Here is a 15,822-nt window from a genome sequence, read left to right as displayed (position 1 = left end):
AATTTTAGAATGATTTTATCAGGATGGCAGCTATGAAAAAAGCATAACAGGTTAGTAGAAAAACACATTTATTCTGCTGACTATGTAAACAATGAAACATTACACACATATATTCGACATAACATTTGAAGATCGCTTTGACATACCACACCAATGTATTCTACATTCTGAGAAGTTTTCTGGCGCATATACGTCCAACTACATACAAATTATATACAAACTAACAGAATGGCTGAGGTGAGAAGTAACTTTCCAAAACAATGTGTATGATATATAAAGAGACACAATTAGTTACTTCAGACAACCTTTGAATAGACAACATGGTGCCTTGATCTGATTTTCATGATACCGACACGGTATAAATGTACGTCGCCCGATTTGATCGCTCACAGCCTTCTATACATGCACTTTGTGGTCCATAGTATTTTTCTCCAAATTCCAAAAGCATTTCGCTACATGCTAGCACTAGAGAAAGGTGAGATATAGAAGTCCTAACGCTTAAAATTTCGTATTAATTTAGTAGGACATAACGTATCCTATGAACAAGAGAGTTGTATTAGTTAAGGCTTAACCTCCTGCAGCGAACTAGTTAGAAGTAGTACTCATAAAAGAAAGTAAGGAAAGTGCGTCTTTCTTGCAACGTGATAAATTTGGCAGATTCAGTTTATGGACAGGTAAGAACGTTACACGTAGTTTTAACCAAAGTCCAGCACAGCTTGCAGAGGCTGGAAAAAAATATCGAAATATCAAAAATACAATACATAATCATGTCTGATACGGTGTAGGAAAACCTATGGCATTCCAGACAGCTTCCATCATAGGCACCCATACGATAGTTTGTGGGGAATCTGGGGGAGGGCCTCCTGTATCTCGAGGTATGGGGTATTTTCAACTACATGGGCTTCGTCGTCTCGGAAAGAATAAATATAGGTCCTGTATGGTCTTCGAGGAAATCTTATACCATTCTTCCTGAAAAAATGGTGGCAAGTTCAGATGAAACTGACGGAGGTGGATATGAATCAAGTACTCTTCTTTCCAAAGTGGAGCACAAATGTTCAATAATACCGAGATCTGGTAATTGTAGTGGCCAGGGGGGACGCGACAGTGTATCGTCATGCTCGTAAAACCAGTCGTGGACGATGCGAGCTGTGTGAACAGCGGCCCTCTTGTCTTGGAATGCACTACAGAATAAATCTGATCAGCGAAAATCGCAGCGAACCCTCATCATTCTCCCCTCTTGGGTCGTAAATTCGGCCAAAAATTGGAAACAGGATGACAGAAGAGTCATCCCACGAAATGACTTTTTTTCTTTGCTCCGTAGTCTAGATTGTACGGCTTCAGCAGCACAGTTTCCTGTTACGGGCATGTGCATCACTCATAAGTCGTTTTGGAATTCCAGCTCGCGCTGCAGTTCGCTTCGTGTTGTTGTTGTACTGACGGGTTTGAGGTTCAGCTAGTGTGATATTAAATTTTGCAGCGACTTTTGCAGCTGCCCCTCGTTTTTCGTCACAAACCTCTCGATTGACCGTCCGTTACACATTTTCGTCCGCATTGTGGCTTACCGGGTGTTATTTCCGGCTTTCGCTGTATGCCGTATAAATTTTCGATGTACTGCGTTTTGAAACAACAAACATTTCGGCTACCTTAATTACAAAGCTTTGGAGAAAGGAGAACCACTTGCATGAATGTCAAGAGCTTTGATGGAACCCAGTTCTAAGCAAAGAAGGGAAAGCAGAAAGGTGGAAGGAGTATATAGAGGGCTATACAACGGCGATGTACTTGACGACAATATTATGGAAATGGAAGAGGATGTAGATGAAGATGAAATGGGAGATACGATACTGCGGGAAGAGTTTGACAGAGCACTGAAAGACCAGAGTCGAAACAAGTCCTCCGGAGTAGACAACATTCCATTAGAACTACTGACAGCCTTGGAAGAGCCAGTCCTGACAAAACTCTACCATCTGAAGAGCAAGATGTATGAGACAGGCGAAATATCCTCAGACACCAAGAAGAATATAATAATTCCAATCCCAAAGAAAGCAGGTGTTGACAGATGTGAAAATTACCGAACTATCAGTTTAATAAGTCACAGCTGCAAAATACTGACCCTAATTCCTTACAGACGAATGGAAAAACTGATAGAAGCCGACCTCGGGGAAGATTAGGTTGGATTCCGTAGAAATGTTAGAACACTTGAGGCAATACTGATCCTACGACTTCTATTAGAAGAGAGATTAAGGAAAGGCAAACCTACGTTTCTAGCATTAGTAGACTTGGAGAAAGCTTATGACAATGTTGATTGGAATACTCTCTTTCAAATTCTCAAGGTGGAAAGGGTAAAATACAGTGAGCGAAAAGCTATTTACAATTTGTACAGAAAGCAGATGGCAGTCATACGATTCGAGGGGTATGTAAGAGAAGGAGTGGTTGGGAAGGGAGTGAGACAGGGTTGAAGCCTCTCCCCGATGTTATTCAATCTGTATATGGAACAAGCAATAAAGGGAAAAAAAAGAAAAGTCCGGAGTAGGTATTAAAATCAATGGAGAAGAAATAAAAACTTTGAGGTTCGCCGATGACATTGTAATTCTGCCAGAGACAGCAAAGGTCTTCGAAGAGCAGTTGAACGGAATGGACAGTGGTTTGAAAGAAGGGTATAAGATGAACATCAACAAAAGCAAAACGAGGATAATGGAATGTAGTGGAATTAAGTCGGGTGACGATGAGGGAATTAGATTAGGAAATGAGACACTTAAAGTAGTAAAGATGTTCTGCTATTTGGGGAGGAAAATAACTGATGATGGTGGAAGTATAGAGGATATAAAATGTAGACTGGCAATGGCAAGGAAAGCGTTTCTGAAGAAGAAAAAATTGTTAACATCGAGTATAGATTTAAATGTCAGGAAGTCGTTTCTGAAAGTATTTGTATGGAGTGTAGCCATGTATGGAAGTGAAACGTGGACGACAAATACTTTAGACAAAAAGAGTATAGAAGCTCTCGAAATGTGGTGCTACAGAAAAATACTGAAGATTACATGGGTACATCACATAACTAATGAGGTATTGAATAGAATTGGGGAGAAGAGGAGCTTGTGGCACAACTCGACCAGAAGAAGGGATCGGTTGGTAGGACATGTTCTGAGACATCGAGGGATCACCAATTTAGTATTGGAGGGCAGCGTGGAGGGTAAAAATCGTAGAGGGAGACAAAGAGATAAATACACTAAGCAGATTCAGAATGATGTAGTTTGGAGTAAGTACTGGGAGATGAAGAAGCTTGCACAGGATAGAGTAGCATGGAGAGCTGCATCAAACCAGTCTCAGGACTGAAGACCACAACAACAACAACAGTTAGAGAAGCAGCCACCAAGCGAGCACCAAGAATATGCCCACGTCAGAAGTGACACAGCTCCCACATAATGCACTCACAACTATAGAGAACCGCTCTTTTGACACTGAGGACATTGCAAAGATGGTGAGACAGGACGGCGCAGCCTGCGGGCTTGGCTAGCATTTGCATTTATTTTCAAGCATACATTTCTCAAGGTGTTTGCATATCATTGTCCAAAGCCTGTTGACATTTTTAGGAACTTAAATTAAGGTACGAATGCCATAGAACATTAAGGAAGAATATCTTTGGTTTCAGTGTTCAGGTTAAAAGACAATACAGTTTGCAGGTAAGACCAAGCGGTGCTTTCGTGTCCGTAGCGTGCCCTGGAGCTCCAGCAGTGCCGGCCTGGATCCGGACAGCGAGGAACACGAGGCGTACCTGACCAAGTTCCGCGAGCTGGCCACCGCCAAGCTGAAGGCGCTCATCGCCAGGAGCCTAGAGGAGGAGCCGGAGGTGAAGGCCCGCAACAAGGCGGTCCAGGTGAGCCAGCCGCCAGCTCTGCGCACCATTCTGTACTGCTGCACTTGCTATCTGTACACAAGAGTCTGGTAGGACAGCACGTTCCTAGAAACAGTACTTGGGGCAGCTGCTAAGGTGAGGAATTGCAAAGTGATGAGGCCACACTTTCAAACTTTTCTCACTCACAAGGCAGTGGCACGGGATTGCTCAAGTTTGAGGTTTGTGATGGCAGAAGCAGTGCTGCAACCACTGAGTGATGTGCGAGCCCACAAATAATCTATTCTTTCGGTACTGCGTTCAAAATGTTCAAATGTGTGTGAAATCTTATGGGGCTTAAGTGCTACGGTCGTCAGTCCCTAAGCTTACACACTACTTAACCTACATTAACCTAAGGACAAACACACACACCCATGCCCAAGTGAGGACTCGAACCTCCGCCGGCACCAGCTGCACAGTCCATGACTGCAGCGCCTAAGACCGCTCGGCAAATGTGGCACTGCGTGACTAACACCACCACATCATATATCCAGTGCACAAAGTTCAAGCATAATTTAATATATGATCAGTACTGATCACAATAAAATGAAGCAGGAAATTTTTATAGAGAAATTCCTTTAATAGCGCACATCTCAGTGGTGTAACATCCAATTATTATTAGTTTCGACGGGATATTCAGTCATATTCACATCATCTATTGATTCGAGTTCAGTACCTGACCCAAGAGTAGACAGAAATACGTCATCAACATAGCAATAGCTCATGAATAATATTGACGGCAATGAAATAATGGTATGCACCATTATGACGAAACATCATGTACTCTTTTTTTACAAAAGCACCTTAGAACATAATATTCTTTATACAGTCTCATGACACAAGTCACATAGCAGCAAACATGTACTATATGGCTAATTCAAACCAACAATGGCGTAGTAGTGGTGCATATACAATTATGTCATTGTGATGAGTCTTACGTGCAGGGTGTTAAAGATACAGGCAAACTTAAAGAGGTTGTAGAAAGTGTCGTGAGGAAAAAAGGTCATTCAATGACGCTACAGTACGTCGAAGTTACAGGGGCCAGCGCCTGCCATCAGGCAAACTCTTCAACAGCTAACGTGATTTTTTATGCTATCGGTACATAGGCGGAAGTCTTCCAAAGATGTTGTTGGAACCTTCTAAAATCTCCCGTTTCTCTCGGTATACAGGAGATCTGATCATGAAAGTGTATAAAAGATGTGGAATGATTTCAAAGAGCTATAATCGACGGCAATATATATTCAGATACTATATAAATTAATAAGTGATGTTACTGATCCCCCATGGTACACAAAACGGGTCAGATCGCTGTTGTAGAAACAGCGAAAAAACCATGCCAAATTTAAAAGAACGATAAATCTCAAAGATTGTCACAGTTTTTCAGAATTTCTAAATATAGCGCCTATTTCAGTGCTAGTGCTTTTCGTAATTTCCACATCGAAACTCTGTCTCGGAATCTGGCAGAAAACCCAAAGACATTCTGGTCACACATAAACCACACCAGGTGCCAGTCGCAATCAATACATCCACTGCGAGATAAATACGGTGAAGTCACTGATGACAGTGCCACTATAGCAAATTTATTAATCACGGTTTTCCGAAACTCCTTCACCAAAGAAGACGAAGTAAATATTCCTGAATTCCAATCAAGAACAACTGCGAAGATGTGAAATGCAGACGTAGAGATTCTCGGTGTAGAAAAGCAGCTTATATCACTTAATAGAGGCAAGCCCTCCGGTCCAGACTGTATACCAGTCAAGTTACTTTCGGAGTATCCTGATACTATACCTCCATATTTAGCAGTTATATACAACCGCTCGCTGGAAAACTGCTCAAGTCACACCAATACCCAAAAAGGGAAGAACGAGTAATCCGCTGAATTACAGGACCATATCACTAACGTCGATTTGCAGTGGGGTTTTGGAACATTTTCCGTGTTCCAACGTTATGAATTATATCGAACAAAACGCTTTATTGACACATAGGCAGCACGGATTCAGAAAATATCATTCTTGTGAAACACAATCAGCTCTTTATTTATACCCATCAAATAAGGAGTGCTGTCGACAGGGGATGTCAAATTGATTCCATATATTTAGATTTCCAGAAGGCTTTCGAAACCGTTCCTCACAACCTGCGTGCCAATGGAATGTCGCCTCAGTTGTTGTACTGAATTCGTAATTACCTGTCAGAAAGGTCACAGTTCGTACCAGTACAAAGAAAGTTATCGAGTAAAACAGAAATAATACCCAGCGTTCCCCAAGGAAATGTTATAGGCCCTTGTTTTTGATCTATACTAACGACATAAGAGACAATGTGAATAGCCGTCTTAGTTTGTTTACAGATGATGCTGTCATTTACCGTCTTGTGAAGTCATCAGATGGCCAAAGCGAATTGCAAAATTATTAAGATAAGCTATCTGTATGGTGCGAAAAGTGGCAATTGACCCTGCACAAAGAAAAGTGTGAAGTTATTCACATGCGTACTAAAAGAAGTCCCCTAAATTTTCGATTACGCGATAAGTCACACAAATCTGAGGGCTGTAAATTCAACTAAATACTTAGGGATTACAATTACAAATAACCTAAATTGGAACGATAATATTGTAGGTAGAGCAAACCAAGACTGCGATTCATTGGCAGAACACTTAGAAGGTGCGACAGGTCTACTAAAGAGACTGCTTACACCACGTTTGTCCGCTCTATTCTGGAGTACTGCTGTGCTGTGTGGGATCCGCATCAGGTGGGACTCACAAGGGACATCGAAAAATTAAAAAAGGGCAGCTCGTTTTGTATTATCAGAAATAGGGGAGATAATGCCACATAGATGTACGTGAATTGCAGTGGCAAACATTAAAACAAAGGCGTTTTTCGTTGCGACGGGATCTTCTCATGAAATTTCAGTTTTCTCCTCAGATTGCAAAAATATTCTGTTGGCATCCACTTACATAGGGCGAAATGATCATTACGATAAAATAAATCACGGCTCGCACATAAAAAGTTAAGGACTCGTTTTCCCGCGCGCCATACGAGAGTAAAATGGTAGAGATACAGCTTGAAGGTGGTTCATTTAAACCTGTGCCAAGCGCTTTATTGTGACTAGCAGAGTAATCACGTAGATGTAGTAGAAATAAAGTGCGGATTGAAACCTGTGTCAGAAACCGCATCGTCTGAGGCAACAAGGCATTGCATTCAACGGAGGCAATGCGTTTCTATGCAGAAGGTAGCTCCATCTTCTCCTTACAAGATGTTTCGCCTATGCTCCGTCAGCATACAAAATCACGTTTGTTGCCGAAGGAGGGGCCTAGCGACAGGCGCTGGCGCCCGTAACGTCGACGCTCTGTAGCGTAGTTTAGTGACTTTTCCGGACATGCGTTCCTACTCTCGATTTGTTCCTCGTGATACCGTATATTACCCCTCGACGACTCTCGGTATCGTTTCTTAATACCCAGTGTATGATTTATTGGTATACTGATGACAATGTGCCTATCTAATCTTGAAATAAGACATTGCACTCGAATTGATAACTGATTGGAAGATGAATATCACCTGAAACCAGTAATCACTGAATGTTGCAGCATTCTAATCTGAACTATTAAAATATTTTATCTGTGGGATTTTTAGCTTCATTAAAGTTATTGGCTCGCTTGCCTCCTCCCTGGCTATGTCGCGAAATATCAGTTCCTAAGAAAGTCAGCAGAACTGGTTAGAAAATTAAATAAATTAACTAAGCAAAATTTAGCAATAAAATTAAGTGTAAAATGTTCCATGGAGGTTTACGGAAAAGCTACATCACCAGGGTAGAAATGAAGCCACGATCACGTTCTTTAGTTCAGGAAGCAAACATGAAAATTTGCTTTGGGGTTGAAAATAATAATCTGTGCAAATCTGAAATAAAAGGTGTAATACCTCGTTGGAAAGATCTGATCTTGTGTCGATGCTTATTAACGATATTTCTATCGTGCTTATCGTAGTCAGATATCGTGCTACAAGCAGCTGATGACATTCTTGACATAAAATGATGCAGTGAAGCTAACCAACAAAGTAAAAGACGTGCAATGACTTAAGAAGCCGAGACATAGTTTCACGTTAAATGTTTCTTTGTGAATGACTAGAATATCGTATAGTAGAAGCAATCAGATATGGAAATCAGTACACTGCAGCACGTATAAAAGGCATTGTACAAAATTTCCAGGAATGTCCTTAGATATCATTTCAGTAGGGTCCTTTAAACAGATAAGATACATGTTTTATTATTCAAAAATATTTTGTCAATGCATGTAGGCATATGCGCTCATTTTCTAGAATCTTTTGTAAAGACAGAAGTTGACATTTTAAAAACCTTATACACATAGTTCACACGACCCTTCTTGGAAGATTACCGGATGGAATTCAGGGCCTGTAAATGTGTGTTGAGGAACAAACTAAAAATAATGTAAGCGTGTTACTCATTTTAATATTAAAGTTTGTTAATGCTCAGGCGTCGGACTGACTGAGTAGCAGGCTTATATCCGTTGATCGTCTCGTTAACAGTGATAATCGTGTTCCTAAACAGATACGATCAGAGTTACATTTTGGTTTTAAATTATTTCTTACCAGTGGAAGAAAACTTTGAAATCAGAACAGTTTGAACAACGAATTTTACTAATTTTAGAATTTATTTTCAAATAGCCAGTTAAACATTAATCGTTAGAAGTCACACGTTTAATCTGTGCATCACAGTTCTATCATTCTAACTATTCACTTAGGTGTCATGTCACATTACCAGACCTGGAATTGGGTTTGCTAATGCATACATTCGAGGAAGCAAAACTTCGTAGCCAATATTTTTAGTATGTCCAACAATCATTGTGTATCCATTACCAGCTTGCACTTCTTGATAAGAAAATTCAATTAATTCTACATGAAATCGTCTTGTTCCTAATAATTTACGGTAGCACAAATTTTGATACCCTTGAAGTCATCTTAATACAGCTTTCACCGAAGACTAAAACATTATCAAAATACTCTCAACACCTGTCACACAGGGAAAGCCTGCAGGAAACAAGGAGCAAGAAGGACCATGAACCCTGATAGTCAAGGGAAGGCAGGATTCGGTTACGATTGTGGACGGGACCGTAATCAGTTACTATTGGCTGCTTTTTACAGTTACACACAATTTATTTTAAACCAGTAATTCCAGACTCAACAATAAATAAAAAATACCACACGTTATTAACGAAGGAATAAACAAGTGTAAATAATAGTGTTTTCAGTGAATTGCAATCTAGTAAATCACCATTAAATACAGATACAACAGATAATGTTTTAAAAACAAGCCACTATGATCTGGGCAGAAGGCCTTACTCACCAGGAATGGCAATAAGTTAAGAATTGTTTAAGAACTAGCTGCAATTTACAAATTGCAGGTATTAAAATATTAAGGTAAATCGCCACAAACGCAGCAGAAGGCATCAGACGCCAGGAATGGCAGTAAGCATGGATTTAAGGCTTAATGCTAAAATACAAATACCAAATTAGAATTTTAAAGTAAATTACCACAATCACGGCTGAAGGACTTACGCGCCAGGAATAGCAATAACATAAAAACAAATTTGAAACCTGCTGTAAAACAGCAAATACAATAACAAAACTTATTTAAAACAACTGATGAAGACGGCGCTCCAAGAATCGACCTCTGAGAAGGTCCTGCAACAAACACTTTCGCGAGCGATGAGATATGCAGCCAAGAGTTGCATTCACTTCACAAGATGGTAACTCAGACTACTGGCTGTCTAACGAATGACTAATGATAATCTTGCTGAAGCTACCCGACGTCCGATAAACCAAATGCAACCATGGAACATTACGCCAAAGCCGGACGCGGCGGTCTACACTACGTCCAGAATACGGACAGCAGCGGCAAGGCGAGGAAATGCACACTGCCGTTTGAGGAAAGCTAATCAGACCCGCCTTCCCCAAGCACTCCACTCGCTGCTCTTTGCTTCGAAAACACTACGAGCAGCAACAGGAACCCAAGTCACTGGAGAATAGCGAGATATCACAATGGTGGAGGTTTCTCTACTTTCAATGAAATGCACTCTTGTTAAGGCTTGCTGGATCCGGTTTACGACGAGGCCGTGCACCCTGGTGACCACAGCCCTTCCATCCGGCAGTCCGTGCGCGCCGCCAGCGGTCCCGGCGTGTTCTGGCACTGCGCGGACCTGGCTGTTCCTGAGTCGCCAACCGAACTCGCACACTCACACCACTCGGAAAAACAACGACGTCGCCTCAAAGATAGGGTAACCGCATATCGATAACCGCCGCTTCTGCCACTAGCGGACGTGCAACGCTTGCGAAACCGAGTGGCGCCAGTCAACGCGAGAAGAAGACAAACAACCGCAACCATGCCAAGTAAACGATACCGTCTCGCCTCCAACAGGGGGCGGAAAGCTACAAAGAGCACCGACGCGAGCCGCAGCACGTAGGAGATGAATGCGTTGCAGTAGGAGTACCAGACCTTGAAAGTGGAGATACCTTTGACGGTGACCCCAGCACTAACAGCAAGTAGGTGGCCCGCCACCATGGGGTAAGCCAGATGACCGAGTGGAACTGTCACTACGGCAACTGCCACATTCCGCGCCGCTCACCGCGTGTGCGTGCCTTATTACCTCAGTGGTCAAGGACTTGTCGCTGATTCGTCACAAAGGCCACGATCGCGCTGGAATTTCTGTCATTCATCCTAGATATAGGCGAAGCTATCTTTATGAGGGGCGGTATCGTCAACTTTCACAGCACCCACCATTTGTGCTACGAAGAATGCCCGAGGTATGATGCCAACGAACCATCAGCACTGGTTCAGCCTCATTGTGTAGGTGGGGATTGTTATGTGTGGATCGAAACCATATAGAAACACATAGAACAGTTGCGCAGATGTGTTTTCATACGTGCTTTCAGTCACTGAAACCTACAATGTCAAAGAATGTTCATCGACACCTTCGAATTTGTGTACACTTCCTTGGAATGTATTTATGCATATATGTCCACCTCACCATTTTTGTTCCTTGTCCTCTCAAAATGGTTTCCTGCATTTTGCGTACATTCAGCAAAATCACCCTCTCTGATTATATCGACCGTACTCGTTGACACCTTTTGGCAGACTCCCTCCTGACGTGTATCCCTAACCGACATTGTCGTTCTATGACGACTATGCACAAACTCCAATAACTTAAGGCAACTCGAAGATAACCGCCGAAAAAAGGAAACGTTCACAGTGCGGCTAAATGTAATCAAACGCGGGGCAGCTGCATCTACATCTGTACACTGCAAACCACCGTGAGGTGCTTCGTACGTCCCACTGTGCTAATTCTTAGGGTTTCTTGCCGTTCCATGCACGCATGGAGTGCGCGAAGAATACTTGAATTACTTTGCAAGCGCATTATTCGAATCTTATCCTCATAATCCCTATGTGAGTTATACGGAGGGGGTTGTAATATACCCATAAAGTAATCGTTTAAACACAGTTCCTGAAACAATGTTAATAGAATAGGATAGTTTGTCTTCCTCGAGAATCTTCCAGTTCAGTTCCCTCCATATTTCTGCGACTCTCTCCAACGGATCAAACAAACCTGTGACCAGTCGCGCTGCTCTTCTCTGTATACACTTAATATCCCCTGTTTCTCCTATTCCTTACAGGCCCCGCGTACTTGAGCGATGTTCTGAGATAGGTCACACGAGTGATCTGTAAGCAATCTTCTTTGTAGACAGATTGCACTTCCCCAGTATTGTACCTAAATAGCGAACTCTACCACCAGCTTTACTCACGAGTGAGCCTATGTGATCATTTCATTTCATATCCCTACAAAGTGCTACATCCAGATATTTGTATGAGATGGCCGGTTCCGACAGTGACCCAATGATATTATAGTCATGGGATACTACATTTTTTCGTTTTGTGAAGAGCATAATTTTACATTTTTGAAGATTGAGAGCAAGTTGTCAATCTTTGCACCACTTTGAAATCTGATCAAGATCTGGTCGAATATTTATGCAGCTTCTTTCAGATAGTACTTTATTATAGATAACTGCATCATCTGCAAAAATCGTGATATTACTATTGTCTTCAAGGCCATTAGTAAACAACATGAACAGCAAGAACCCTAGCACACTTCTCTAGGGGCACACTCGAATTTGCGTTACATCTGATGACGACTCCCCACCCAAGATAACATGCTTCACCGTCCCTACCAAAAGTCCTAATTCCAATCACAAATTTAACTTGAAACGCCATATGATCGTACTTTTGACGATAAGCGTACTTGTGGTACTGAGTCAAATGCATTTCGTAAGGCAGGCCGCGGTGGTCTCGCGGTTCTAGGCGCGCAGTCCGGAACCGTGCGACTGCTACGGTCTCAGGTTCGAATCCTGCCTCGGGCATGGATGTGCGTGATGTCCTTAGGTTAGTTAGGTTTAAGTAGTTCTAAGTTCTAGGGGACTGATGACCACATCAGTTGAGTCCCATAGTGCTCAGAGCCATTTTTGAACCATTTCGTAAGTCAAGAGATAGTGCATCTACCGCATCCTTACAATAGGGGCCCATATCTGCAAACCCTATAGAGCGTGGAGAAATCAACGCCAGTCTCAAGTACAGGCCTTTGGCGACAGACATTAATTTTTATACTCTCAGGTGACAAGTAGTGTCGTAGTTTACTTTGACACGTTCGATACGAATACTGTCAGGTCCATAGCGAGGAGGTCCACTTTCCAAAATTAGCATAAGGCCCATGTTTTCTGCCAAGTGGTATAACTTCGCTGTTTCAGAGTGCCACTGAATGACATATCCCTGACAACCTATCACTAATTTCCTCTTTGAGACAGCCCCTAAAATCCCTCAAAGGATGTCAGTATCATTTTGCTATAGCGTCTATGTGAAATATTTGCACTACAATGTTTATTTAAGGAAATAACTTCGCTGATAAGTACTCGAAGCTCCTCTGTGTGATAGTGTGGTGGCAGTGTGCGCAAATTAACTCGACACATAGTTGTGCAGAGAGCGTGGTATGGGGAGTAGGAAATGGTGGTGGTGGGAAAAGTGTTGTGAACGGCTGATGCATGGTAGGGGAGGTTCACCGGAACAGCTGAAGTCTATACATGAATGTATACCTCACCTAACTTGTAAGTCACATATAGCGAATCTGCAGACAATTGTGTTGGCAGTTTATGCTATTATAACCAATAATTCGACAAATATAGACAGTCGAACTCTACAGTCTCCCAACAGACTACCGAAAGGTAAAATAAAAAAATAAAGCAGTAAAAAATCATGACTAATCGACAACATCACTACAATATTGATAACAAACAGGGTGTTATGGGTATAAGTGCAGATATTGTGATCTTTGGAACCTTAACCGTGCGGTAGTTTTTTCTCTGTATCTAACATTCTTGCCACAAACATGTCACCTAATTTACTACCTGACATCTTCTGCACAATCCATTAGATGGACTACAGCTGTCAGTATGGATTAAACGTTTTGCGTCCACATGTCCACACTTGAACAGCTGACCTGCTGCCGAAAGGAAAATAAACTTTAACGGCTTGCTATTGTCACATGTACTTGGAGGTACTACCCAACCTAAAAATATGTTACTCCGAAAAACTACAATTATTAATATGTAAATGGAATAAATACTGATGTTAATGTTGTTCACTACATTGTTTTAAGACACCAGTAAAAATACATTCCAACACAAAAACATTCATTATGAAGTAATTATCCATCGGTAGATGTGTAGTACATGTACAAATAAAGCAATGATTACCATTTCAGAACAAGTGGATGATTTATTCAAAAGAAACAGCATTACGAATTGAGTAAGTCAATAAGGCATTGATCCATGAGCAAGCTGTTTTTCGGATTGGCGTTGACTGATGGAGTTATTGGATGTCCTCCTGAGTGATATCGTGACAAATATAATTGCAACTGACGACTGAATTATATTCCGGAGTAAATACTACAGTTTCTGAAAGTAACGGCTTTGAATAAAATAATAAATTCTATCTAATTGCCACATTAGACCGTCAAAATAACAGGGTGGTTCAAGGGTCCTGTCCATAATGCTCCAAATGTTCTCAGTGGAGAGGAATCCTGCGGTTTTGCTGCTCAAGGTAGAGAGTTTGGCAAGCAAGAAAACAAGCAGTAGAAACTCTCGCTGTTTTCGGAAGGTCATTATCTAGCTGAAATGGAAGCCCACGATGGCTAGCCTTGAAGTTCAACGGAACAGAGCGTAGAATATCGTCGACGTATCGCTGTGCTTTAAGGCTGCCGCCAACGAGAACCAGACGCGGCGTGCTATGAAAAACAATGGCAGCCTGGACTATCACTTCTGGTTATCAGGCAGGTCAGCGATGGACCATCAAGCTGGTATTCCACTGCTGTCCAGGGCATCTCCAGACATATCATCGGTGATCATCGGGTCTCATTTCGAAGCAGGACTCTTCGTATACTCCATTCAATGAGATTCAGACTGAAGACGTGCCTGGACAAATCCCAGACGACAATGGGAGACCATCCTGACTATCAACCGCTGTGTGGCCAGACATCCAGCAGTGACAATCTGTGGAGCCAATTCTCTACATAGCAGGACCCCTATGGTTGTCATCCACGGCACCCTTACAGTCGTCGATATTCTGAGCCCCGTTTCGCTTTCCTTCATGACCAGCCATCCTGGACTTACTATTCACCAAGGCAGTGCCCAACCAGACACGGTGAGACATTTTACAGTTTGTCTTCAAACTTTGCCAAACCGTCCCTTAACCAGCAACGTCGCCGGAAATCGCCACAACTGAGAACGTTTCCAATATTATGGGCAGGGCTCTTCAGTCATCTTCAGATTTTGATGATCTGGCTAGCTAATTGGACAGGATTTGGTACGATATCCCTCAGGAGGACATTCAACAACTGTGCCAATCAATGACAAGCCAAATAAGTGCTTGCATAAGACCTAGGAGTGGACAATCCATTATTGACTTGCTCAGTTTGTGAAGCTGCTTCTCTTCAGTAAATCATCCCATTTTTTTCTGAAATTATAATCATTTGTTTGTACACTGATTCCTGTCCTATCCTGATAATTCCTTCGTGATGCATCGTTTTTTATTTTTGTTTTTAGTGGTGGTAGTAGTAGTAGTATGTATGTATGTATCTGCAGTTAGGCGCCTAACATTTCCTCCCCCCCCCCCCCCTCCCCTCCCTGTGCATCTCATCTTCCTCCCTCTCTGTGACCTGCAGCCTCGTTTATTGTTGTTGCTAATTCAGTTCGTGTAGTAGTATTCTAGTCATAAGCCGATACGATAAGACACAACTTTTCTGTTTGCTAACAACGTTCCACTATTATAAACTGCCGGCAAAAAATTAATACATTTGAAAAGACATCGATTTTCATCCGATGATGGCATATGTCGCCTGGGGGATATAAGATGGTTTCAACGTCGTCTGGCAGTAGATATCATTTAACAAGGAATGCTCGCAGCCAGAAGGCTCAGTATGGTGCAAACGTGCGAAGCAAGAGCAATCATGCCACAGAGACGCAGTCGTGGTTCCTTCAGCCAGCTGAGCGAGTTTGAGAGGGGTCAGACAGTGTCTCTCCGAGTGGTAGGATGGATGGTCATTTTGGAGAACAGCCACACACGTTGGACATTCTGCGTCGGTTATGCAACGATAATGATATCAGTGGTAACGTGAACATTCTCACACATCTAGACAAGTTCGTGGACGTCCATGCACCACAGACGCGAGCCAGCACAGATAAGAGGGCTTGTGAGCCGAGACACTCCAACTCGAACTGTCGCGAACCGTTTATTAACTGTTGGACTACAGGCGTGCACTCCTCTTTCCGTCTTCCTCTCACGTCACAGGATCGGCGTGCGCGGCTTCCCCGGTGCCGTAGGGAGATCATTTG

At 42.3% G+C, this 15,822-nt stretch overlaps 1 protein-coding gene across 1 annotated transcript in view; it reads left to right on the top strand.

The window, feature by feature from the left end:
• The window catches only part of LOC126285291 (protein qui-1), a 1,482,105-nt gene that overhangs the window by 1,064,142 nt on the left and 402,141 nt on the right, over positions 1-15,822 (top strand). The window contains exon 8 of the mRNA XM_049984579.1: positions 3,709-3,871. Within this exon, the coding sequence (XP_049840536.1) occupies positions 3,709-3,871 (163 nt within the window). The remainder of the gene's footprint in view (positions 1-3,708; positions 3,872-15,822) is intronic.

This window comes from Schistocerca gregaria, chromosome 8, assembly GCF_023897955.1.
Source record: "Schistocerca gregaria isolate iqSchGreg1 chromosome 8, iqSchGreg1.2, whole genome shotgun sequence".
Taxonomy (NCBI): domain Eukaryota; kingdom Metazoa; phylum Arthropoda; class Insecta; order Orthoptera; family Acrididae; genus Schistocerca; species Schistocerca gregaria.
This window is presented reverse-complemented; position numbering and strand designations above follow the sequence as displayed.